This window comes from Prionailurus bengalensis, chromosome A1 (genome assembly GCF_016509475.1).
Source record: "Prionailurus bengalensis isolate Pbe53 chromosome A1, Fcat_Pben_1.1_paternal_pri, whole genome shotgun sequence".
Taxonomy (NCBI): Eukaryota; Metazoa; Chordata; class Mammalia; order Carnivora; family Felidae; genus Prionailurus; species Prionailurus bengalensis.
In genome coordinates this window covers 129742472-129768937 of record NC_057343.1, presented here as the reverse complement: position 1 = coordinate 129768937, position 26466 = coordinate 129742472, and the positions used below count along the sequence as shown (strand labels likewise).

At 41.4% G+C, this 26466-nt stretch overlaps 1 protein-coding gene across 1 annotated transcript in view; it reads right to left on the bottom strand.

Annotated features, from left to right (window-relative positions):
* ZSWIM6 (zinc finger SWIM-type containing 6) overlaps positions 1–25950 on the bottom strand; it is a 198115-nt gene extending 172165 nt beyond the window's left edge. The window contains exon 1 of the mRNA XM_043591029.1: positions 25249–25950. Coding sequence (XP_043446964.1) covers positions 25249–25909 — 661 coding nt within the window. The 5' untranslated portion in view covers positions 25910–25950. The remainder of the gene's footprint in view (positions 1–25248) is intronic.
* Between the last annotated feature and the right edge of the window lie 516 nt (positions 25951–26466).

Here is a 26466-nt window from a genome sequence, read left to right as displayed (position 1 = left end):
AGATCTAGAGTAGGGGCAAAATAAGTCTTTCAAAGGTATATGGCAATGTTTCCCACACTTACAGATGCTGGTCCCTGAAAACACTTCCCTGGCCATCAATAAAATTATAAAAGGATATGTTTGTGTTCATAAAGCTAAATTTAGGGGTGCCTGGGTGGCTCAGTTGGGTAAGTGTCCAACTTAGGCTCAGGTCATGATCTCACAGTTCATGAGTTCGAGCCCCACATCAGGCTCTGTGCTGACAGCCCGGAGCCTGGAGCCTGGAGCCTGCTTTGGATTCTGTGTCTTCCTTTCTCTGCTCCTCCCCCACTCACATTCTGTCTCTCTTGAAAGTAAACATTAAAAATTTTTTTAAAAATAAAAATAGCGGCGCCTGGGTGGCGCAGTCGGTTAAGCGTCCGACTTCAGCCAGGTCACGATCTTGCGGCCCGTGAGTTCGAGCCCCGCGTCGGGCTCTGGGCTGATGGCTCAGAGCCTGGAGCCTGTTTCTGATTCTGTGTCTCCCTCTCTCTCTGCCCCTCCCCCGTTCATGCTCTGTCTCTCTCTCTGTCCCAAAAATAAATAAACATTGAAAAAAAAAATTTTTTTTTTAAAAAAATAAATAAAAATAAAAAAATAAAGCTAAATTTATCCCAATTAAGAAGATTGTCCTCTATTGTGAGATTATTTTTTGGTATTAAAATGCCTTGAAATTTTTTTAATTATTGGCACAGGGGTGACTCAATTAAGCATCTGACTTCGGCTCAGGTGATGATCTCACAGTTGATGAGTTCAAGTCCCACATCGGGTGAGCACCAGCCCTGCTTCAGGTGAGCCCTGCTTCTCTCTCTCTCTCTCTCTCTCTCTCTCTCTCTCTCTCCCCCAATCTCCCTCTCCCTCTCCCCCCCACCTCGTGGGATTTTCTCTCTCTCCATCTCTCTCTGTCCCCTCACTCACTTGTGCCCTCCCCTCTCTCTCAAAAAAAATTTTTTTTAATTATATCAAAATATTGTTTTGTTTTAAAGTATAAATACTAAACGTGCCAGTCCTAGGCCTATTCCCACAGATATATACTTTGAGAGTTCCTTAGCTCAGGAAAGTTGATCACTGTAGACATCATTTCTCAGGCTCCCAGGTCACCTGGCTTTTCTCCAGGTTCAGTCTATGGGAAGCATTCCTGGAGAATTGACAGGTGGAAATAAGGGAGGAGCCAGGGTATTTCTCCCTTTTACTTCTCCACTTCAGGCAGTGTTCCCAACAAGAGCTGCATTTCTTCCAAGGCTCCAGCTCCTACCAGGAGATTCCAATCTCAGAGCAGCCCTGGCTCCTTAAACTCCCATAACTACCAGTGATACTATTCTCTTCTTGGGGCTGTTAATCTCTGGGTTGCCTGACCATCCTATCTTGCTTCTCAGCTTGTCCATCACAAGCAGGAGGTTGTATAACCAATCTCCTGCACTGAATTCCTATTTTAAAAATTTAGAAAACTTCTAAAAACTTTTCCTGGCTGGACCCTAACCAGTACATTTAGCCGGTGCTTCTGGATGTATAAAAAATCACCTGGAGGGCATATTAAAACCCAGATTCTGGTCCCCACCTCCAGCGTTTCCCAGTCTGTGCATCTGGAGTGAAAGAGAAGAATGTGCATTTCCAAGAAATTTCCAGTTGATGCTGATGCTACTAAACCAGGGACCACACTATGAAAACTACTACAAAACAAAGAACTGGCCATCTTATGTTGGTCTGTCCCCCCTCCCTTTTTTTTTTTTCACTAGACAATAAAATCCAAAAAACACTCTGAAACGCAAGGAAACCCCATCCTTCTGTCTTCATATGCAAAATCAAACCTTTTAAGGCAGTTTCCTTACATTATTACAAAGCCAACAGGTTTCTTATTTTTAAATTTTTTATAGCCAATAGGTTTTTTTAATAATTTTTTTATGTTTATTTATTTTTGAGAGAGAGAGTGAACGGGAGAGGAGCAGAGAGAGACACACACACACAATCTGAAGCCTCCAGACTGAGCTGTCAGCACAGAGCCCCACATGGGGCTCAAACTCATGGACCGCGGTATCATGGCCGAGACAAAGTTGGATGCTTAACCGACTGAGCCACCCAGGCACCCCAAGGCCTATAGGTTTCTAAGGAACTATTTTTGAAAGTAAATATAATTTTAGCTCTCAATGTATACCTTACCTAGAAATAAAATCCCAATTTTAAATATCATAACCAATCCACTGAGCTCTTCTAAGAAGATAAAATGGATTTAGATTCTTAAATTATTGGAAATAACTTAGCCAATGAAGTTTCAAATCTACAAAATAATCAATTGGCAGATGGTTCTTCTACCTTAGAAACTTAAGACTGAAAAACAGTCCTAAATAATCCACAAAGAGCAATTCAAGAACAGTGTCTTGGAACCATGGTTTAAGAATCACTACAAGATACTCAAATTTATGGTTGGCAAAAAGTTATAATCAAATTATATAACCAAATCACAGCTAAAATGTATACCTAAGCAGAAAGAACTTCTTATGAGACCACAGGGTCCAGAAACCAGCACTAAAAGAAAAATGTGAGCTGCATATGTAATTTTGAGTTTTCTAGTAGCCACACTAAAAAAGGTAAAAACAAACAGATGAAATTAATATATATTATTGAACTCAAATACCCAAAAGATCACCATTTCAACAAATTACTGACAATATATTTCACATGCTTCCTTTAACTGCACTGCCTTCAAAATCTGGTGCCTGCCTTACACACTTCCAGCACACCTCCGTGCATTCTAAATGTAGTCACACATGTGGCGAGCAGCTACCCCATCAGAGGGCACACATATAAACAAAGTGAAATTCACTTCTCTTCATTGAATAGACTGATGCTTGATACAGTGGTTGTGTCCCAACATACTGATGTTAGCACAGCATGTGAATTTTATTTTTCACAAGTTACCTGTAAATTGCATTTTTAAGAATTTAAAGCTATAAATGTTTTGTATTGTTGTTTCAAAACTAAGCAAACATTTGCCTCCCGCGAAACAGAAATAGTTTTTAAATACTGTATTAAAAAAAAAAAAAACAAAAACTTCCCAAGAGAATCACACTGTAAACAGGTAAGGTAAGCTACCATCAACTGCTATTTTACTTGTGAGTCCCAAAGCCAGCAGCATCTCAATTCGCCTTTCTCCGGCCCAAGGGAAGACCTAACAGCCACTATGGGCCTGCACTGGTCTCCACGCTAAGGAAATTTTCATCTCCTAGGCTTAACAGGGAGCTAAGTCATAACTACCAACCAAATCCCCAAAATACAGTGTCTGGTCATTTGCTGGCGGAAACTGATGTAACCTGATCACTTTATACCATTAGATAGGAGCACAGTTAACACAATGGGACTAGTAGAATTGTGATAAAATATATTTTTAATGTGATTCAAACAGCATTTTAACACTGAATTAAAACTAGAGAGGAAAAATCAGCTTGAGGTACTATGTTTAATTATTCAGGATCTATAGAAAGAGATTAGACAGATAACCTATATGCAAAATTAAAAATTTAAGGAGACTGTAAGTTTTTATTTTCAGTAAGAAACCAGAGTACATCATTTTAATGCTTTTAATTAACACACCTGATGATCAAAATAGAGTCCAACAATGGAATATTTAACAAGTCACTGAGTACACGGCAGCAGACTATAAATTATAAACAAGGTGCTTTGAGAAAATCTGTACATTAGCCTCAACACTTGAAATCCACAATTTGATGCTGGATTCCTGTAGAATCCAGTGAGGTAGGATTTTGTTAGGAGGGACTAAAACAGTACTTCTAACACTAAACAACCTCTGAGCCTCTCAATAACGGACTGTTCTGTTCCTTCACTTTTCAGAAGTGAGTTTTCTTTTGCACATAAAACTTACCATAAGCATAAGTGTACTTGTGTGTATGTGCAAGAGTAGTGAGATAATTACATACCTTTGGGGCTTAAATACATCTGGTGTCACATCACACCTTAGGCATATAGTTATTTCATTTTGAACCATTCACTGTAGAGAGTAATTACTCATCCCATAACTTGGTCATAAAAAGCAGAGCTTACTCAGTGTTTCAGCAATTATATAGCATAGGTAGGTTTTTATATGGTACTTTTGTAAATCAGATAATGAAAACATATACCTTAATAAGGTAAAGTGCTAAAATTATGACAAGTTATATAGACTTACTAAGCTTTTAACTGGAGACACATCTACATAGTAAGCTGCAGTTGGTGCAGAAAGGCCCAGCTATAGAATAAAAGTTGAAGCCATATGCAGAGTTCACTACTTTGAGGAGAAGGTACAGTGGCTGCAGGAATGAGGTCACAAGAAGACAACTCTAACAACCCAGGTCTTCTAAGGAAGGATAGAGTCCTGACTATTATCTTACATTAGCCAGTCAGGTTGTGCACCTTTACACTGCCTACTCCCAAGTGAAAAATAAAGGTCATGGCATCTCAGACTAGTGGATTCAATGGCCTCTATAAATGCCCCTTTATAGAATCTCATGGTACACACAGGAGAGAATAGGGAAAAGGGAAAGACCCTGTACGTTGCCTGGAAGGACACATCTAGCCTTTCTTAGCCTGCAACAGAGGAGAGTTCCCTCCAAACAAAAGAGGAAAAGGAAGTTTTAATGCCTGCTCTAAGAGTGAGACTAGAATTTATTAGTAAGAAAAGACTGTTCACAGCACTTCAGCAAACTGCTAAATCTCTCCATCAGTAGGGCTATTAACACAACCCACCAGCACCCGGAGCTGCCTTCACATAACAGTGCTGGTTGCACCGCAGCAGCCTCACACAGCTTCTGTTATACCTCCTTCTCTTTCAAGTATCTCCCTACATACATTGCACCCAGGTCTCCCACTAAAACCAAGGAACCGAAGAAAGAGAAAACATAACTGTTTCAAGCCAAATTATTAATATCATCAAATGCTGTGAATGAAACTCTCTTTTAAAAAGCTCACAAAGAAAAAAGTCATATGCAACGGAGTTTAGTACCAGCTCCAAGAAGCAATTAGATACTATGGGTCATATACCCATTACTACCATCAAAACCTAAAAAATAAAATGTAGCAGATCCTGGAAATCATGGACCATCGTTCAACGGTCAGGGAGCCAATTTTGCATGGTGTCACAGACCAAGAAGGTCTCTCAATGGCTTCTTTGGTGCACATACAGGAAGACAAGCTGCTTGTAGCAACACGTGAAAAGAAGATAGTACAGTGAAAAGACCCCACTTGAGAAGTAGGAGGCCTGAGTGTCCTGGTCTGGCACAGACTGGCTGAGGGCTCCTGGACATGTGACTTAGCATCTCATATCTCAGTTTCCACAGTCACGAATGAAGCGAATACCTTCTTCTCTAAGTTGTTATGACGCTGGAGATTATGCCTGCAGAGCACTAAAACCAGTGCCGAAAAAGTGGTAGATGTTCTGATGCTGCAACTACATAGAGGAGTGAATGAATACAGGTTTCAAATTAGAGCTGACCCCCTCCACCATGCCAAACAAGGTGATGAAAAAAGTTCAAGTTTGTCCAAGATCACTTTAATGGGACAAAAATACCTTTATGCAGTAGATATGCAATTGATAGGTCTTCCATGCATCATTCCAGCCTATTCCTTTTGAGTTGAACTAACATGAAGATTCCAAGATTAACATGACCAAAAAACAGACTGGAAAAAACAGAGGTTCAAAGCACAAGCAAGAATGCACAAAATAATAAACAGAAAAAAAAAATGTTGGGGCGCCTGGGTGGCGCAGTCGGTTAAGCGTCCGACTTCAGCCAGGTCACGATCTCGCGGTCCGTGAGTTCGAGCCCCGCGTCGGGCCCTGGGCTGATGGCTCAGAGCATGGAGCCTGTTTCTGATTCTGTGTCTCCCTCTCTCTCTGCCCCTCCCCCGTTCATGCTCTGTCTCTCTCTGTCCCAAAAATAAATAAACGTTGAAAAAAAAAATTAAAAAAAAAAAATGCTGCATGCAGACCTGCTATGTGGCCCACAGTGACCCTGCACATGAGCTCTCTCCAGAGCCAGTGCCCTGCCCATCAATATGAAACACAACTGCCCGTTCAAGAGAACTGACAAAAAAAGGAAACAAGAAGTGACCCACACGTGGGAAAGAGAATCTATTGCTCTAACCGCATGCCTTACCATCTACTCAAAACCTTTGGCAGTTTGGATTTTCCCAGGTGCCACATGACAAAGTAAATTTCTCAGTCATATGAACCCACATACCAGCACAAGTGACCCTGATAAAGGAGCTTCTCAAACTCTTCTAAGAAAAGTCCCTGTAATAGCAGAGACGCATGAAAATGTACCTATGGGGAATCTGGGAGTGGCCCAAAGCAGCCACAAACATACAACTGGACTGTTTTTCAAACTAACACATTCTTTGTGGCATAGGTGTGGGATGGAAGGTAGATGGAACCACTGAGTTAAAGCAGTGCCTCTTCCTGGAGAGTTAGGAAAATATTTTCAAAGTAAAACATTACTTCCTGCATCCATTTATTCAACAAACTTCTGAGAGTGGAGTACATGCAAAGGGTTGTACTAAGAACTATGGATACAAAAGTACGTACACATACATACAGACACACACGTACAATCTAATGGGGGAGACAATAAAAAAAAATCACACGGGAAATTGTGATTATGGTTACAAAGGAGAGAAACCTTTGCCAGATTTCTCTAAGCCAAGATGACAATTAAGGCACGAATCAGGCAAAAAGAGCATTCCAAGCAGAAAAAAGAACATGGGCAAAGGCAGCTAGCAGGGCAGCTTGGAGGCAATAGAAGGGCAAGGGAGAAAATGTGCAAGAGGCAGATGAGAGTACAGGCCAGATTATGCTAAGCCCTGCACACCCTCAAACGACCTTAAGTCCTCTGCACAAAGGAAGGCCACACACGGAGCAAATGGGCAACATCATTCTGGCTGCAATACAGATTGTAAGAGCTGATGCTTGCCTGTCCAAAGTTTATAAGCTGATCCTAATACTCTTAGAAACACATGAAGTCCACTCTTACACATGTGCATATACACAAAGAAAGCAAGAATATTCTTTGAAATAAAAAATCTCTGTGGAACATATTAGAAGTGCAGAAAGGCCATTAAGTTCACTGAACAGCTAGAAAGACAGTGGGGTAAATAGGTCACATCAGCAGAGCTTTCAAGGGCAAGACTTATGAGATACTTAAAAACAGAATTGAGGAGGGGAAAAAAAACATCCAAAATGTCAGTTCATAGTAAGCTCTTAAATTTTCACTTGAAACTATTTTTCTCAACACTTGATTTGTAAATGTTTAAATCAGGAGAAAAACAGTAATCAACTCTTTTTATTGATTCCCGTTGCCAAAAGAAGGAAAGGTAGATCTCAGTACATGGTCCTATGACCTGAGAAATTCAGAAGCATATCTGAAATGGAATGCTTTGTATCTTCTTCCATTCTCCACCTGCCTATGGTAAATATTCAGGGAAGCATTGAAACTAAACCCCAAGTCACTAGGCTAACCCATAAACTGTCCATTCTACTCATGAATATCACTGAATTGATACTAGACATTCCTCTTCCCATTTCCAGAAAAATTATTCTACAGTTCCATGTAAAGACAGAATTCATCAATCAATCGGGTCAAAAACAAAAGAGGCGTATGACATCAAGGCCAAGGCATACTTTGTTGACCAACATATATTCTGTTTAGGTGCACTAGATCAAGCAACATTTGCAATCATAATAAAATATTAATAGAGATTAATCTGCAGATAGCAAAACTTCATGTTTTAATGGTTAATGAAGCAATTTTTGAAACAATGTTTCCCCTATCTGATTACAAAATCAATACATGATTATTGCAGGGTTTTCGGGAAATAGAGAAAACCAGAAGAAAATAATAATGGAGAAAATTAGGTAAATTGGAGAAATTAGGTAAATAATGGAGAAAATTAGGTAAAACGGGAACACTGCATAACAATGTATTTTCCTCCTGTGTAACTATTCAGAATTCAAGTACTTTCATGTATTCATTTCCATGTGGGTCTCTAAACAGCCTCACGATAGAGGTGACAGAGGTATAATTATTCACATTTCATAAGGAGTCAAGGAAGCCCAGAGCCAGTAAGTGATCTGCCTAAGGGTACACAGGTAGTTAAGACAAGAGCCAGCAGAGGACTCTTGTCTCCTGATGGGTTAGGCATCCCCTCTAAGCTCATGGTCATGTGATGAGCAATGACACAGTTACAGAAGTGGTCAACTGCCTGTACCTAAAATGAGAGCACCTGTGAACATCAATCTAAGGTAAGATAATGTGCAAATAGAACTGTATCATTAATATAAACATGCTAAAATACTATGACATCAAATAAGGATAGGAAAATTAACATATCTCTAAATTGAAAAAAACAGTGGGGGGCAGTGAAGGCGAGACACATCAAACTAAGAGTTCGAAAATCTCTTAATTGTTTCCTTTTGAGATGACTAAAAACCCAGACAGAAATCAAATATTTCCTATCTGAAAGAGACTGAGTGGAGTCATTGATTAAGAAGACCAGGGATAGCAAAAAGGTTTCCTTCGGTCCCAAACAACTCCTCAAACAACTTCCCTCCCTTCCTTTCTCCCTCTCCCTCTACGCACACTGGAATGTGCATGTGCAATCACATAGAGTATAATTTTAAAATGATTTCTTAATTGCTCCATCCTTTGTGAAAAACGAGGTATTTATACAACTACAGTAAGTGTATATTTTATAATTTGAACTGGAACACTTACAAGAGTGAAAGAGGGGACTGTTGATAATTATGCCAGGAAATGAGGCATAAACTAAGATTCAGTGGACTGGACAAATGGAAACACATGGTCACCCAATATCTGGACAACCCATCCCCCTCTCATGAGCCAAGCATTTGGCGTACATGTTCATTAGCAAATTATTATTCAAAAAACTGCTTGGTTATCCCATTTTAGGCAAAACTGAGTCGGAAGCAAATTCTACCTCAAGAGAAAGTCATCAGCATTTTGTAGACCAGTTTATTAATAAACCATTCCTATCAATTAGCCAATGTATTTTCACAATACATCAGATTTTGTGGGATGTTCTGAAGTCACATGTGCTTTGCAAGTTATCTGGAAAAAAAGTAAAAAAAAAAAAACTAAACTAATTAAATTTATTTTTGCCAGTTTCTTTAAAAAATGAAATAGCAAATAAAAGGAAAAAGCAATCTCTTAATCCCTCAAAGGCATTTGTAATTGAAAGTTATTTTCTTGGGTAACTCAAAAGTACTGTTCTATACAGGAATGCTCAAATTATTTTCTGTTTAGGACGGGAATCATCAAATAAACTGCTTTTAGAACAGCTTTTTAGCCAATGTTATTAACAAGTTAACAAGCTTAAAGAAAAAGTCCCCTCAAATAAGAAAATTGAAGAAAGAAACCTTACATCTGTGAGGTTATTTCTCTCTGTAGAAATAAGCTGATAATAATAAGCCAAGTCCTAAAAATTAAACTATCTATCTTGTGGTCATATTCCTATTCAAAATGCCTCTTAAGAGATTAAGTTACAGCAATTCAGATTCAGAAAAGCAAAGAGAAATTAGGACTTGGAGGGGTTTTTTTTGTTTGTTCGTTGTGTTTTGTTTTGGTGCAAAAAGGTGATTTTATTAAAGCATGGGGACAGGACTCATAGGCAAAAAGAGGTGCACTGGGGTCACGTTGGGTAATGGAGTTTGATGGTTCTGTTTTGTTTTGTTTTTTCACCTAAGAGGCAATCACAAAGACTGGCATAAAATCTAAGCTTATTTCATTCAAGCAACATTTCAATGTCTACTAAGTACACTGCATGAGCACTATTACTAGTTGGCTCTCCTGAATTTAAATTTCCTAGTACCTTTTTTTTTTCCATCTAGCAGATACATCTTTCACACCAAAAAGGGACTTTGTATTTAAATACTCTGGGATTCTCGTCCCAAAGAAAAAGACTAAAAATAAACAATGGGCAACTCAAAATGACTCTGTAACTGTGCACGGCAGAATATTTTTACATTTGTTTGTTGGCACTTCATATTTTCAGTCATTCGATAGCCAACTGTTGCTCCCTCTATCAAAGACACAGAAATCTGCAATCCTACAAAGGAGTGGATTTTCTGATTTCTCATAAATCATTTCTCATTTCCTCCAATATTTACATTAAGGATGAGTTCCACAGTTGTGTTCTCAAGCTTGGAAAAGGTCATGAATCAGGCCAGTGTCAGGCCCCACAACAACCTCTTGTAGATTTTCAGAAGGTCAACCTACTCTCAGTGGAAGAAAACCATATTATTTAAATGTTCCCCATTTACTGTATCTTTTTAAAAAACAGCAAGACAGTTCTAGATTGCTTAAGTAAGGCTTCTTAAGAGTCAAGACACAATAGAATTTTCTAGATTTGTTAAATAAGCCTTCTTGAAAGAGAATCAAAGCTCTATTCTAAATGATTAAAAAGGCAAAACTAAAAAGAGAAAACTAGTTGATCCACAATTGTTAAGGATCAAAGAGGGAAACAGCAACTCAAGGAAGTAAATTTCTTTAAACTAGCCTTTTAAAGATGCAATACAAAATACATCCATAAAACTATCATAATACAGACTACCAATATACACTGAACTTTCATAGATTACCTTCTGAATTGTTAGTATTTTTAACAGGAAGAACTAGGGGAGAGGGAAAGTTAAGTAAAAAATAAGTTTTTATATGACAACATAAATGTACAACCCAAAGAAATATAAATTCTTGAAATAAATACTGTATATTTGAACATGGCTACTTGAAATTGTTGTGCTTTTCTGACTTTAAGCCACCACAACTTGGCTCACCACTACCACCATTCCTTCCTAAGACCCCAACACACAAACACATACACACACACACACACACACACACACACACACACACACACACTGTTTAAAAAAATACAAACCATACCTTTATATGTCAAAAAACAAATTTCACAGAGGAGCACAAGAACTCAGAAGTCTCAGGATTTACCAAAAAACAAAAAACAAGCTAAACTATGAGCTACTAAGACAAATTCAGGCTTAATATATACACTGAATTTTTAATAAACTCATAATCACTGGCTCTTGTATCACCAATTTTTTTCTAACACATCTAAACTTATAAACTAGGAAAAAAAACTTGAAAAATCATAAATGAAACAAATTAGTATTAAAACAAATTTTTTTTAAATCTACCCATTTTAAAATATAAGTATTTTGCCATAAACCGTTATAATAAGAGTTTTTTAAACTTTTTCCCACTGCAATCATCCTTATTGGAAACAAAAATGCAATACTATTCAGTACTTTGGAATTTCCTATTTATGAAACAGCCTAGACAAAATGCTTTTTTAGTAAGTTGTTAATAGAGATTCATGAAAACTGCAAAGAAACTGCCCCAGCAAAGTTCCAATAAGGAACGTCATTTGAGCACTTTGCTCCTAAGGAGTCTAAACAGCACTAGTCAAACTACCTTCTGGGCTTTGGTTTTAATCAAGCTTGTTAGCTGACCTGGTGCGGACATCATTTACATGACTCACCTCAATAAAATATAAATTACATTAAGGATTCATAACTTAGTCACTTACATACTATCATCCAGTAAATTACAATGTTCTACGCATCATATTACTGTATATAGATAGATATCGATCTAGATTATCTATTATCTACACACACACACACACACACACACACACGCACACGCACACGCACATACCCCTACAGAGACATACATAATGTTTATGGATCAATAGTCTTTTTCTAAGACACCTTTGAAATACCTACTATAACCACTAACTGCAGAAAGAAACCAAATGGTACAACTACTACACTGCATTAGAACTCAATGTACTTGTGGGATGCCTGGGTGGCTCAGTTGGTCTATAGCTTCGGCTCAGGTCATGATCTCACAGTTTTGAGTTTGAGCCCCACGTCAGGCTCTGTGCTGACAGCTCAGAGCCTGGAGCCCACTTCAGATTCTGTGTCTCCCTCTCTCTCTCTCTGCTCCTCCCCCGCTTGTGCCCTCTCTCTCTCTCTCTCTGTCAAAAATAAACAAACATTAAAAAAAAATTTTTTTAAGAATTCAATGTACTTGATAATCTATCCCCAAGACATTCTGATTATATTTCCTAATGAAATTTTTGTTTTCACCAAGTAAAAAAGTAAATTATTCTTATATCAGCAACAGCAAGCTGCCCAATTTGCTCTTATCCACAAAGTAAGAACTTGAAGATGTAAAAATGTAAATAAACTCTAAAACATCTGCCTTCTCTAAGCTATTAGATCACAAATTCACCTTTCACTAAATCCCTCACCTAAACTTCCTTATTTCACAAAAATGAATTCAGCAGAATCCATCCAATAACTGCCTTAAAGATAAAGTGAAGAAAAAAAAATCAATCAGACTCTATTTCTAGTTATTTTGGCCAAAAATTCTGTGCTACTTTCAGAAGGACATCAGATCAATGCACTAAATGTTATCCTGCCATTCAAAAGACCTAAGTATATTACAGCACTACTACTCTTTGAATAAGGTTGAATAACCATCATCTCTGGTTCTGCTCATATTCACTGTAGACCATGGTAAATGGAAAATCATACCTAGCATAACCTCAAGCTCTTCTACATACCACTGTGGAAAGAATATAAACAGTTCTTACCAAAGTCCCTTCCAAAGATAAAGATTCACACGCCAACATTTTTTTTACTTTTTTCCAAAACTCATTCAAGAACAAATACAAATTACTTTTCATTTTGAGTGCAATAATCAGGTAAGTACTGAAATCCACATGTGCATCCAAAATTTAAAACTCAGTTTGCAAAGAAAATCCACATGATACTGGCTAAATCTATACAAAGACACTGATATTCCAGAAACCTAGCTGCTCCCCATGAAAATAAATAGTAAGTTTTTTATTTGTGAAACATATTTCTACAGTATTAACCAAACCTAAACACACACAACCGAATTAGCAAAGAGAACACTGACAGCTATAGAAAAAAACAGTACATATGTTTTTTAAAAATGCCTGATGACACCTATAATTATATAAACCAATTTGGACTCTACAACTTCAACAGCAATGGCAATTTTAAAAGATGCCCCACGCCTGGGTGGCTCAGTCGGTTAAGTGTCAGACTTCTCAGGTCATGATCTCACGGTCCGTGAGTTCGAGCCCCGCGTCGGGCTCTGTGCTGACCGCTCAGAGCCTGGAGCCTGTTTCAGATTCTGTGTCTTCCTCTCTCTCTGATCCTCCCCTGTTCATGCTCTGTCTCTGTCTCAAAAATAAATAAATGTTAAAAAAAAAAAATTAAAAAAAAAAAAGATGCCCCAGGGGCACCTGGGTGGCTCAGTCGGTTAAGCGGCCGACTTCAGCTCAGGTCATGATCTCGCAGTCCATGAGTTCGAGCCCCCCGTCGGGCTCTGTGCTGACAGCTCAGAGCCTGGAGCCTGTTTCAGATTGTGTCTCCCTCTCTCTCTGACTCTTCCCCGTTCATGCTCCGTCTCTGTCTCAAAAATAAATAAATGTTTTAAAAAAAATTATTTTAAAAAAGATGCGCAAGACATATTAAATAGGCCGGGCAAATTTCACTCTTCTTGGTGCCACCACAAAACCAAAATGACTGAGCAGGATATAACAATGACCCGATAGTGCAATTCTTAAATCTTCCTCCTGTCTAAAATAGTTATAGTAGTATGATGACCACTGTCAAAACTCAATCTTTTCTAAAAATAAACATATATGTCCCATTTCAAAAAAGTAGAGATAAGTAGAGTATCATCATGGAGAATATATCTGAAATTTCAGTTTGATAACTGAAAAGTTAGGTTTTTGACATTTGCCAGCAGTCCCACAACGTGCTGGCCCTGTGCCATCATGGCCCGGTGCCAGCCTGATGCAGGGCCAGGCTAAAAATAGCAGCCAAGCAGCAGCTGGAACACATAGGTCCTTGTGACCTCAGCTTTATTTCCCTAAATCAAGGGAGGTTTAAGGGGAGGAGACAACTAAAAGCAGAGAAGGAAGGGAACAGAATAAGCTCTCAGCTGGTATTTTCTACCTCTCCCAGATTTCTTGCCTTTTTTCCTACCACTCCCTCCTACTCCTCACTCCCACCACTCCATCTCCCACACTCGAGAAAGGAGGAAAGACAAGAAGGAAGTGTGGGAAGGGGAGAAAGGGAGGAAGACAGTGAAGCGCTGAAGAAGGTTCAGAGGCTCCGCCACCTCCTACTCTCAGGTTTCTCTCACTTGATTCTACCATCATCACAAACCAGCCACTGGCCATTTATTTCAGTCCTCAGGTTTGCCATGGTCTAGAGAAAGTAGAAGAAAAAAAACACATAGGTGACTGGCAGGGAAGGGGCGGCCTAAAAGACAGTGTGAAGAGTACAAAATCAGAAGTGTCAAGAAGTGCTAAGAAAACAAAGTCCTAAAGAAATAATGCAAATGTATAAAAAAAGATGCTCCTTCACATACACTAATAAGATTACAAATTTCTGGTATCTGAATTTTAAGGGCTTATATTATGACAAATATTTATGAAAACCATGACCATCTTGTCTGTGGAAACTGGTTAATATCAAGCTGTAGCAAGAGCAAAGGTTGAGTATAACTTCGGCAGGCCGTCACCAAGAAAGATTAACACAACACAAGAGGCTCCAGGCCCTGCCCATTACACTGAAATTATAAAACATCAATATTTCATTTATAAAAATGCTGGTCACTGTTAGCAAATATTTAACAGGTACAATGTGGCACATATAGCATTCTAAATTGTACCAATCTAATTAAGAGAATTTAAATCTTGCTTCTGTGGACTCACTCTACATGCTACCTTCTTATGCTTATTTGCAGTATAATATCTTCCATCATTAGAGATCTGACACCAATTAACAATAAAAAATGCATTAAGTAAACAAGGAGACTGGTAAATAAGGCAGGACCAGGCAGTGAGTCACCTGAATTTAAGCATATTAATTCGCTAAATGAGCTTCCAATTTATCTGATCAGTTTATTCAGTTAGTACCAGTTTAAATGTACTGACAGGTCCTACTGCATCCTTCAAATTAACATCTTTCCAATGAACTCTCTGCCTCTCAAAGAATATGAAATCTTTTTACCAGCCACAAGAAATAATGATTTTTAATCAAAACATTTAAAAGGGGCCTTAAAATGAGATAAATACAGAATTTCTAAATTTTACCTTGAAAGATTACCTTTGCCTCATATATACCACATTTAGATCTAACCTACAAGTTAATTCCTCTTTCAAAAGTTAAAAATGGGGGTGCCTGGGTGGCTCAGTCGGTTCAGCCACCAACTCTTGATTTCAGCTCAGGTCATGATCTCACAGTTTGTGGGACTGATCCCCACACTGGCCACAGAGCCTGCTTGGGGTTCTCTCTCCCTCTCTCTCTCTGTCTCCCCCCACCCCACCCCCCAGGGTCCCCCACTCATGTTGCACGCATGTTCTCTCTCCCTCTCTCAAAATAAATAAACTTTTAAAAAAAGTTAAAAAATGCCCAATGGAAGATGATCAAAATCACCCCACACAACCATCTTCCAAAGCTGAAATTCATTCATAAGAGAAATTTGTGAAATGTAGTTTTTCAAGTCAAATTCTAAAATACATGTTAAGGGGCGCCTGGGTGGCGCAGTCGGTTAAGCGTCCGACTTCAACCAGGTCACGATCTTGCGGTCCGTGAGTTCAAGCCCCGCGTCAGGCTCTGGGCTGATGGCTCGGAGCCTGGAGCCTGTTTCCGATTCTCTGTCTCCCTCTCTCTCTGCCCCTCCCCCGTTCATGCTCTGTCTCTCTCTGTCCCAAAAATAAAATAAAAACGTTGAAAAAAAAAATTTTTAAATACATGTTAAAATTCATAGCTGTGGGCACCTGGGTGGCTCAGATGATGAGGCATCCGACTTCGGCTCAGGTCCCACTCTCATGGTTCCATTCATTTATGAGTCAGAGACCCGCATTGGGCTCACTGCTGTCAGCACAGCACAAATCCCACTTCGAATCCTCTGTCCTCTCTCTCTTTGCCCCTCCACCAATGATGCTCCCTCTCTCAAAAATAAATATTTTTTTTCAAAAATCATAGAGTTATGGGAACCTGGGTGACTCAGTCGGTTGAGCATCCAGCTCTTGATTTTTGGCTGTCATAATTTCATGATTCATGCATTCAAACTCCACATCGGGCTCTGCACTAATGGTACAATGCCTGTTCCAGATTCTCTCTCTCCCACCCTCAATCTGCCCCTCCCCCACTCGCGCTCACTTTCTCTGTCTCAAAATAAAATAAACCTTAAAAAAAAAATCACAGTTGTGATAATTTAAAATTCTGGCCACCATGAAAATCACTCCATTAAGTAGAAAAGACTATAATAAATCTAAAGATGAGCCCTCTAGAATAGTTAATGATGATGCATCATAGGCATTAAAATGTTTTTAATTTTTTTTTAATGTTTACTTATTTTTGAGAGAGAGACAGAATGTGAGTGGGGAGGGGCAGAAAGGGAGGGAGACACAGAATCCGAAGCAGGCTCATCTCTGAGCTGTCAGCACAGAGCTGGAGACAGGGCTCGAACCCACCAACCATGAGATCATGACCTGAGCCTAAGTCAGACCAACTAACTGGCCCAACTAACTGAGCCACCCAGGCGCCCCTCGTGGGCAGTATTACTTAGAGGGTAAGAGTACCACCCAGAGAGGCTGTGTCTGGCTCGATAATGTACCAGTCTGTGTAAATGGGCAAAGTCACTTTCATTTTTTTCCAATACTTCAGTTTCCTCATCTGTAAAATGAGAATGATAAAAGTACCTACCTCATAGGACTGTTAAGAAATATAAAGTGCTTGGAGCAGTATCTGGCACAAGGTTAAGGGTATGAAAGTGTTAACTACGATTATTAGTTAGTAAATGTTGTTGCAGTAATATTAAAAAGCTCACCGTAAATCATGCTTCCTTCGATAAAGAAAAGCCACCCAAACAAGAGGTCTTTAGGAATTAGAGATGTTACTAAAGTTCTGAGACCACATCAATTACATGAAAGATCCCATACATCTAGGGACTGTTTATATACTATTTACTGGCATGAGGGTAGGGGATTCTGACAAAAACACTGGAAAAGCCTACAAAAATAAGTCAAATGTAGACACTGGTTAAGTTTTCATAACTGTACTAAATTCAGAGCAGCCAAATTTCTTACTGGGTATTAACTTCTCTTGTTCTGCACAAGCATTTTAAACATTTAGTAAATTCTTTATTACATAGGTGTACAGGTATAGGAGTGCATTCATGTATATTCACACAACTGTAATGTAGTTTCTTAGTTAACAGTCTAACTTCTTCAGAACTTTGGTCTCATCTTACAACCTCTACAATTTCCAAATGTCTAGAAATATTTTCACACTAGCATGTATTCAGCAAGCTACAATCATTGCTTAACTGAAGCCATTAGATTTCCACCAGAAATTGAAATGCTATCTAGAAATACTTTTAGAACATTCAGTAAAATGGTAGCCAAATAATCTCTCCAACAGTCCAATGATTTTACATTCAAGAATATGCCTGGCATGGGGGGTGGCTCAGTCGGTTAAGCGTCTGACTCTGGATTTTGGCGCAGGTCATGATTTCAGGGTTTGTAAATTCAAGCCCTGCATCTGCCTCTGCACTGATAGCCTGCTTGGGATTCTCTCTCTCCTTCTCCAACTCTCTCTCTGCCCCTCCCTCGCTCACACTCACCCATGCTCTCTCTCTCTCCCTCTCTCTCAAAAATACTTTTGAAAGAGAGAGTAGTTCAAGCGAGGGAGGGCAGAGAGAGAGAGGGACAAAGGATCCAAAGCATGGGGATCAAACCCATGAGCTGTGAGATCATGACCTGAGCTGAAGTCAGCCGATCAATCGACTGAGCCACCCAGGTGCCTCAAATAAATAAACTCAAAAAAAAAAAAAAAAAAAAAAAAAAGACTTGTCCTGGAGCCTGGAGCCTGGAGCCTGGAGCCTGGAGCCTGGAGCCTGGAACCTGGCTGGCTTAGTCAGTGGAGCATGCAACTCTTGATGACAGGGTTGTGGATTCAAGCCCCACAGTGGGTGTGGAGATAACTTAAAAAGAAGAAAAAAAAAATCTTTAAAAAAATAAAAAGAATATGCAGAGTTCTGGGGGTTTGTGGAATTTACCAAACATCTCCAGCAAATTAACAGGCGGACTGAAGGGAGGAAAAACAGAAATTCAACATTTAACTTTGCAATTTATTACCCCTCTCTGGACAAACTACTCAACATGTCTGCGCCTCAGCTCTACAAGTAGGTAATAACTATCATACAAACGCATTTTGTAAAAACAAAATGCTTCTCATCTGTTAGCATATTTTAAGAAGAAACAGCACAACGTATCTACACACAGGGTCACTGAAATATGCTTCGGGTAATGATACCCAAGTGACACTGAGTTCATCTCCTTTTATGTGCACTTGTGAACATCAAATTAGTTACAAATACGTAAGTAAATACATGTAAATATATACAATACATATTAACTGACCCGAATCTAATTATCACTGAGGAATCCCACAAATATAAATCACTTAGCATACCCTTACCAAAGTCCACTTACTATTTGCTGAAAGTCAATCTTTAAATTTCAAATGAAAACAGATTTTGCACTGCTTTCTCTCTAAAGCTTACTTTAACTACCTTTTCTAGATGAGAACTAAAAACCATGTTTAAAGCATATTCTTAGCAGAACACATGGCACTAAAAGCAAAAACTGCAAAGATGGGTTTTTTTTTCCTAAGCTTATTTATTTATTTTTGAGAGAGACAGAGACACAGAGCACAGGTGGGGAAGGGGCAGAGAAAGAAGGAGACACAGAATCCGAAGCAGACTCCAGGCTTTGAGCTATCAGCGGGGAGCCCCAATGCCGGGCTTGAACTTACCAAACTCACCAAACTTACAAATGCCAGATCATGACCTGAGCTTAAGTCAGATGCCCAACCAACTGAGCCACCCAGGTGCCCCTGCAAAGATATGTTTTTTAAACAAATCTAACTAACATACTTTATTTGTGAGACTGGCTAGGACTAAGAAACTAGAGTCTCCTTTCATGAGACAAGACTATGTAGTATTTTTCTCCAAATTACCATTTGAGACTGATTTTTCAAAAGGAGATGGAGAGTCTTCCTATCCACTTAATGGAAACTGTTTATGTTTTCTAATTTACTGTAATCCCCAAACATTTACACATGTCAAAAAATTAATAAAACAAGAAAATTAAATTAGGTTTTTTTTGTTGTGAGAAAGCACTGGTCTTGAGATTATACAATAATTTGAAAGATAACTAAAAATGGTTTTGTGAGTCCCACATAGTTTAAAAATGGTTTTGTGAGTCCCACATAGTTTATTGTCACCTAAAAAATAGTTGCCTATAATCTGCTTTGTTTCTAAGATGTTTATAGTTAACTATGATCTTCTTTCTTTTCTAGGATATTTGTCCCCTTAAATATAACAGTTGAAGGTCAACAACAGTTCAAGTTTAATGACCACCCCTATAAAAACTGCTAACACCACAGGAGTTTTGTTTAATTTTATGTGTATGTAACAAAGCTTCTTAAAGGTACCAAATGCATTTTGAAGTATTAAAGCAAAACGGTTTTCTAACACAAAAACAGAGCATGTAAGCATGTGGAATTACTACAGACCCAATTGTGTAACTTTTAAAAGGGGCAGCTTTCTTAAAAGACAACATTGGTATTCTTCCATTGCCATCCTTTTCACTGAACATACTGCCCACTGAAATCAAACATTAACTAAACCCTTAATATGAGTGTGACCAGAAAAGATGTGCTGGCCTGCTTCTTTCCAAATGAAACATTTAGAGTTAGAATTGATGGCAATTGATTACCCATTGTGAAAAGAAAAGAGGCCCAGGATAAACATCTTAAAAATCGGCCAGAACATACTTAAGACAATAATGACTTGAGTCGGTCAATTAATTGCAATAATTCTTCTATTAAAGGACATGTTCCACAGTCATCCTGATGTTTCTAAAAGGAAAGGCATCAAAGTCTTTACAGAAAGGATGAAATTCAATGCACAGTTGAAATAAAATAATGGGGATGGCCTTTTCCTCCTCACCCCAAGGGTGTACTCAGAATACAACTAACTGTATGGCAAGAAATTAAAGCCTGAAGCAATAGTAAAAATGTTTGCTTAATTCAGATCTGCAATTCACCTTCCATCTTATTGAAATCTTTTGGCTACAAGTATTGTTGTTTCCTGAACACTTTAGATTTCCTCACTGGACCAATACTAGCCAACAGAGATGGAAATTCCAAGATTTCCCCACATATAATTGAAAAAATTGAAATTTTAACCTTCCTCAGAACAATGCTGAGCACATACTAAGTACTCAGATACTTTCAAAAATCAATTGTAAGCAAATCAAACATTTTAACTGGCACAGAATAAAAGAAGACATATGCAACTAGTTTCAAACTTTCTTTTGTGTACTTTTTCATTAATCAAAAGGAAGAAAACATAGGATCTAATTTTTAAATGTTCTATATTATCACTTCCCTCTTGAAAATGCTTTCAATGAAATATACTATCAACAGTAAACAAAATATCCTATTCTGCAAGTGTACCCAGAATCATACTTTCATATAACAATCTCTGGTCTATAAAGAAAACCAAAACACTCAAAGAAATGCCCACACATTAGCCTTAAATAAAGTGACTAAAAATTTTATGGAACCTAATTCTAAAACAGATTCCCTTTTACTGCCTTGCCACTCCCTAAAACAAGAAATTTTAAGTTATGAATCTAAAAAGTCCATAAAAAAATGTTTACCAAAGTGTTAACAGAATTCCGGGCAATATTCTTTTCTCCCAAAAGTAACCAGCAAAACAAAACAAAACAGAACAAACAAAAAAAAAGCAACTCCTTTTAAAATTTATCTTCTTCCTGCCCATACTAAAGGCAAGATCCTAGTTTTGTTTAAATACTTGTTTTAAACTGATTAGTCACAAATTAAGCAAACTTGTTTGTTTCAATACAAAATCGAATGTATACCAATTTTCCGAAAGAGGACACACGCACACCGCAAAACAAACAAAAAATTGAAAAACACAAGATAATTTTTCTAAGACTTTTTAATTACAAAAATGAGCGCTTCTGATCTTAGAAAAATCCAACCATAAGACAATCAAAAAATGAAAAGTAACCCCCCCAAAAGTACACCCATCCACTTGACTGCCCTTTTCCAAAGATAACCACTATTCATTGGTTGCTTGTGTAGCCTTCTAGAAATTTTTATGCATCTGTAAGTCTATCTTTTTTGTTTTAAACAGAAATTACAGCCTACTGTATGAAGAGCTGACTTGTTTTTAAATAAAATATTCTGGTCACCTTTTCTTATCAGTATATATCTCTCTGTTTTTCACGGTTGCGTAGAATTCCATAGAGTACTTCTTAACCAGTTCCCTTCAGATGGAAATTTCCACAGACTCCAGCTTTTCAGTATTACAGATACTGCAATGAGCATTGCTCAACGTACAGAACATCTTTGTGCACGAATATCAATGAACATAGAAAATAAATTCCTAGAAATGACATAAAAAGACAGAGCCAAGGAACCAGGGAGGCAGCATCTTCTCCCACCTCCTCAGCCAATTCTGTGTACTATCTACCCATCTTTTTTGTCTTCACCTATGTGGCAGAAGAACGTGGCCTGTCACCTTTACTAACAACAAGAGTGAAGACAAATTGATCATTTACATTTCTTTGTGAAATGTGTTGCCCGTGTTTTAACTAAATTATTCATCCCTCCCTTTTATTTTTTAAACTAATTTTTCAGAGTTCTCGTTAGCCTCCAACATGCTGCAAATATTTGCCCCAGTTAGCTGCTTAACTTCATTTACCACGTTTTCAGTTTTCCAGAAATTTTTAGGTTTTTTCATCCAATTAAATTTGTCTGTCTTTTAATTCAAGTTATTTGTCCTTAAAATTTGAGTTCCAGGTCATAATAAGAAAGCTCTCATTCCCAGGCAAAACTTTGGGGAAATTTTTTTACATGCCTTCTAAATTATTACTTCAGTGATGTCGATAATATTTACATACAAGCACCTTCAGCAATGACTCTCTCTTGATATAATATCAATCAATAAAAAATTAGCAAACTACACTTTCTCCAAAACTTCCAATAATTAACTGACGGACAGTTCTGCACCAATTAAATACCATTTACAACTACTACATCAAAGACTTAATTTTTTTCCCTTTAAATTTCTTCTTAAAATAGGAGTTTAAAAATAACTAATAAACATGTTTAGTTTCTGGGAAGTCCCAATTCATTGACCCTCAATACTTAAAAAATCTTCAACAGTGTCAAACAACTAGATTTTCCCTGCTGCATCTATAATTTAGTCATCTCTACAAAAGTCAGTGAATACTTCCTGTACAAACAAAAACTTGTAATTTTGAAATACCAGAATATTGCTTATGGTTCTATCATGGTATATGGTGTTATTTTCCATGTCACGTTCTGAAGCAAAAATGACTTCTACCTCAAATCGAAAAATTACAAAATAAGCCTCTTGTGTTAGTATACCAATTCAAACCACCACTTAAAGCTAAGTTAGATGGTTAATCTAGCCATTCTCTCTGTTCTTCATCAAGGAAAAGAAATCCTGGTCCTGAGTTTTCTATCTCACAGAACCAGCTGCCAGGCATTTAACAGCCTTCCATCTCATAAGCTGACTGGCACAACAAGTAATACAACTTGGAAGTTAAGGAAACTGGCACAACTCAGAGGGGAAAAAAGAATATTTTCCACAATTTGTACAGCACTTGTTTAGCACGTATGTAAGTGTTTCCGAAAGGGTGGTCAACTCTTCAAGCTATGCAAACAGCATCATACGATTTCATATCAACTACTGCCAACTCCATTCAGTGGCCTCCTTCCCCTTTGGGGACTATTCAAAAAGTTACTATTTTCTTTTACAACTCACCCAGGCCTCTTCACTGATGAAAGCAGGCAAAGCCCACGCTGTGTGTCTGTCTCCTAGAGAAGATTGCATCTTTTATTTATCGCCCCTTGGCTTTATTTTCACAGTGAATTCCTGGCTTAAATGCAATCAGCCAAGAAACCCTCCCTATGTGCTCTCCTGTCATTCCTCATTGCTTGCAAGCAGAGTCAAGCACAGAAGGGGGAAAAAAAAAACAACACTCAACATTGCCAGCCAAGCCATAAAAATTCCCAAACTCTAGTTTGGTTATACTGAGAAACCGTGGATGTGCTTCAATCCGTTTCAACCCAGCAGGAAACGAGGGGGGGGGGGGGGTGTAAAAAAAAAAAAAAAAAGGAGGTATAACTTTAAAGAATGCTAATTAGATTTTTTTTTTTTTTTAAGGATGGATAGCCTCAAAAGTTAAACCTCCTCTAGACATAAGGAGAAGATACCGAACCTAGAAAAGACAACACTGGGGGCTGCCTTTGGAAATAAATGACCATGCAGAAAATCACGTTTGCAGACTGCATTAGAATTCAAATTAACTAAAGAGAATTAAAATAAATCTTAATTCTCTTTTGCGGCCCCTATCCAGACCCCCACCCGACTCCCAAAGAGAAGGATAAAAGAACGGACTATGGAAAGAAAGATTAAAAATCAGAGACAGCGATGCTTCCAACCCTCTCCCCATTCATTAGGTACCATGTTCACCACCACAATACTATTTAAAGTAGACAGCAATGCGGGGGGGGGGGGGGGGGGGCAAAATATGCCGTTTGCAATCAGGAGAAAAATATGGGGGGGGGGGGAGTTTCATTATAGCATTGTTCTTTTCACTCCATCCCAAACATCCCCATTCTACAGCTGAAAAAGATATCTGGCCAGAAAAAAACATTGGGGGTAGGGAGTGAAGACAGGGAAAGCTTTTAAACTCGGTATTTGAGAAAACTCTCATGGTCTGTCAGAGAAAAGGAGGGCTGTGCAGCTTTAAATCACAAGTCCTGCTCGCCTTTGTCAAATATCTTCTACTTTACAAGCTCTGAAAAGAAATAAAGAGACTCTTTTGTTTGGGTCTCCCTTTTCGGAGGATGACAGAGAACTGAAAGGGGCACAAATAAACCTGAAAACGAGAACAAAGTGCGGGGTCGCGCCCGGCTGCCAGGCGGCCGCGCCTGGAGGGACGCTGCGCGGCCGCGGAGCCCCTCTGCCTCGCGCTCCTGCCGCCGCCGGCTGCGAGCGCAAAGCCCGTAACTGCTCACCGCGGCTCGCCCCGCGCACGGCCACCGGCCACCCAGCGCCAACCAAACTCCGGCGGCAGAGGCCCCAGGGCACCGCCGGGCCCGACAGGAAAGGGAAGCGCAAGCCGTTCCTTCCCCGGCTCGCGCCCATGGACTCGGGGACGCCCTCGGGGGGAGAGGTCTCTGAGGAGAGGGAGTCCAGCCCGCCGCCCCCCTCCCTCCTGCGCACCAACTAGGCAGGGGAGGCGCGGGGGGAAAAGACACATTTAAATCCCCGGGCCGCCGGCGGAGCTCGCCCGGGCCAAACCAGACGCCGCAACGACCCCGGAGTGCCACGGCCGCCAGCCCGTCGGAGCCCCGAAAGGAGCGGCAGCCGAGAGGCATTAAAATGTAGTCCCCACCCCTCCAATAGAGGGGGCGGGGAGGGGGAGAGAGGAGAAAGAAAAAGGAGCCAACGGCAGACAAGGAGAGAGAGCAGGGTGAGCGCGGAGGGCGGCCCGGCCGCCGGCTCGGCCCCGGCCGGCATTGTCTGTGCGGCCCGCGCCCCCTCCCCCGCCCCGCACGGCCCCGCCACACACACCCTTCGCCGGATCCCGGCCGTCCGCCTCCGCCTTTGTCCACAACCACCCCCCAAAAAAGGGCGAGCAGCCCTCCGGGACGTGCTCCCCGGGAGAAGGGCGGGGAACGGAGCGGGCCGGGGGCACCCGACACCCACCCCGCCAACCCCGCCGCGGGGCGAGTCCTGCTGATTCATTTCCCACTCGCGCTGGCCCGTCCGGGGAAACGGGGGCGGGGAGGGGCGAGAAGGAAATGGGCGCTCCGCTCGAGAGGACGGTCCGGGCCGGTGAGGGCATCGGGAGGGGGTGCGGACGCGCGCCCAATTGAGGGGCTGCCGGAGGAGAGGGGGCGGGCGCCCCCCGAGGGACTGACGGACGGACAGACGGCTCCGCGGCTGCCCCGTGACTCACCGACTTGCAGGACGTTGTCGACGCAGCCGCTCTCCAGCAGCGCGATGCCCCGGCGGAAGGGCAGCCGTGTCTCGTCGCCGCCGTCCGCCGCCCCGGCGGCCCCCACCGACGGGGCCCCGGCCCCAGCGGCGGCGGCGGCGGCGGCGGCGGCAGCGGCGGCGGCGGCCGAGGTGGCGGCCGGCGAGGACGAGGAGCCGCCGCCGCCTGCGCCGCCCGCGCCGCCGCCCGCGCTGCCGGGACCGCCGCTGTCGTCGCCGGGGCCGCCCGCGGCGCCGCCGCCGGTGTTGAAGGACGAGTACATGCAGATCTCCCGCTCGCTGCGGGGAAAGGACCAGTAAACGATGCGGCGCTGCACCGGCTCCGGGATGCGCTCGAAGCGCTCCTCCACGCGCTGGAACGGCCACTTCTCCGCCACCTTGCGCGCCGCGATGTCCAGGAGCGACTCGGGGCTCTGGGTCTTACCCGGCGGCAGCAGCCCCAGCGCCGCGCCGCCCCCGCACGCCGCCACAGCCGCACTGCCCGCCCGCTGGCCGGGCCGACAGGCAGAGCTGTAGCCGCCACCCGCTCCTCCACCGCCACTGCTGCCCCCGCCGCCACCGCCGCCGCCCGGCCGGCAGCAGAGCCGTTTCGCGGGAGGAGGCTGCTGTCCGCGCTCCGCCATGACCGCGCCGCTTCTAACCCGACAGCGGAAGTGCTGGGACCCTATAAACGGCACAAGGAAGCGCGACACGCACACGCCGCGGCGACGCCACGCTGCCATCTAGGGCCCGCCGCTCCTTGTACGGGCACGAGAGGCGGGGCCTGCTCCGTGACGTCGGGGTTGAGGCGGGGAACGGATAGGGGGACCTAGGGCCAGGGGCGGGGCCTATGCAAATCGCTGAGCTGAAACATAAATAGAGCACTCCGCGGACACGGGGGTAGCGGGGGCGGCGAGGTTGGGTGCCCGGTGGGTTGTGAGAATGTCAGGCTGCTGTGACGCGGGGGGCGGGGCTCAGGCGGGGTTCCCGCGGGAGGGGACGGGCAGCCGAGCCTGGCCTAAGGTGGGTGGGTCTCTGTGCCCCCTGCCAACTCAACTTCCCCCTCCAATTCCCTGCCGCCCTTTGATGTCCGGCAAGTGAAGACGCGCCTGGTGGGTCTAAAAGCGGAGGGAAGGGGAGTTGGCGGCGGGGGGGACTTGGGGAGAAGAGCCCGGGGAAGGGTCCGGGCTAAATGAGGGGC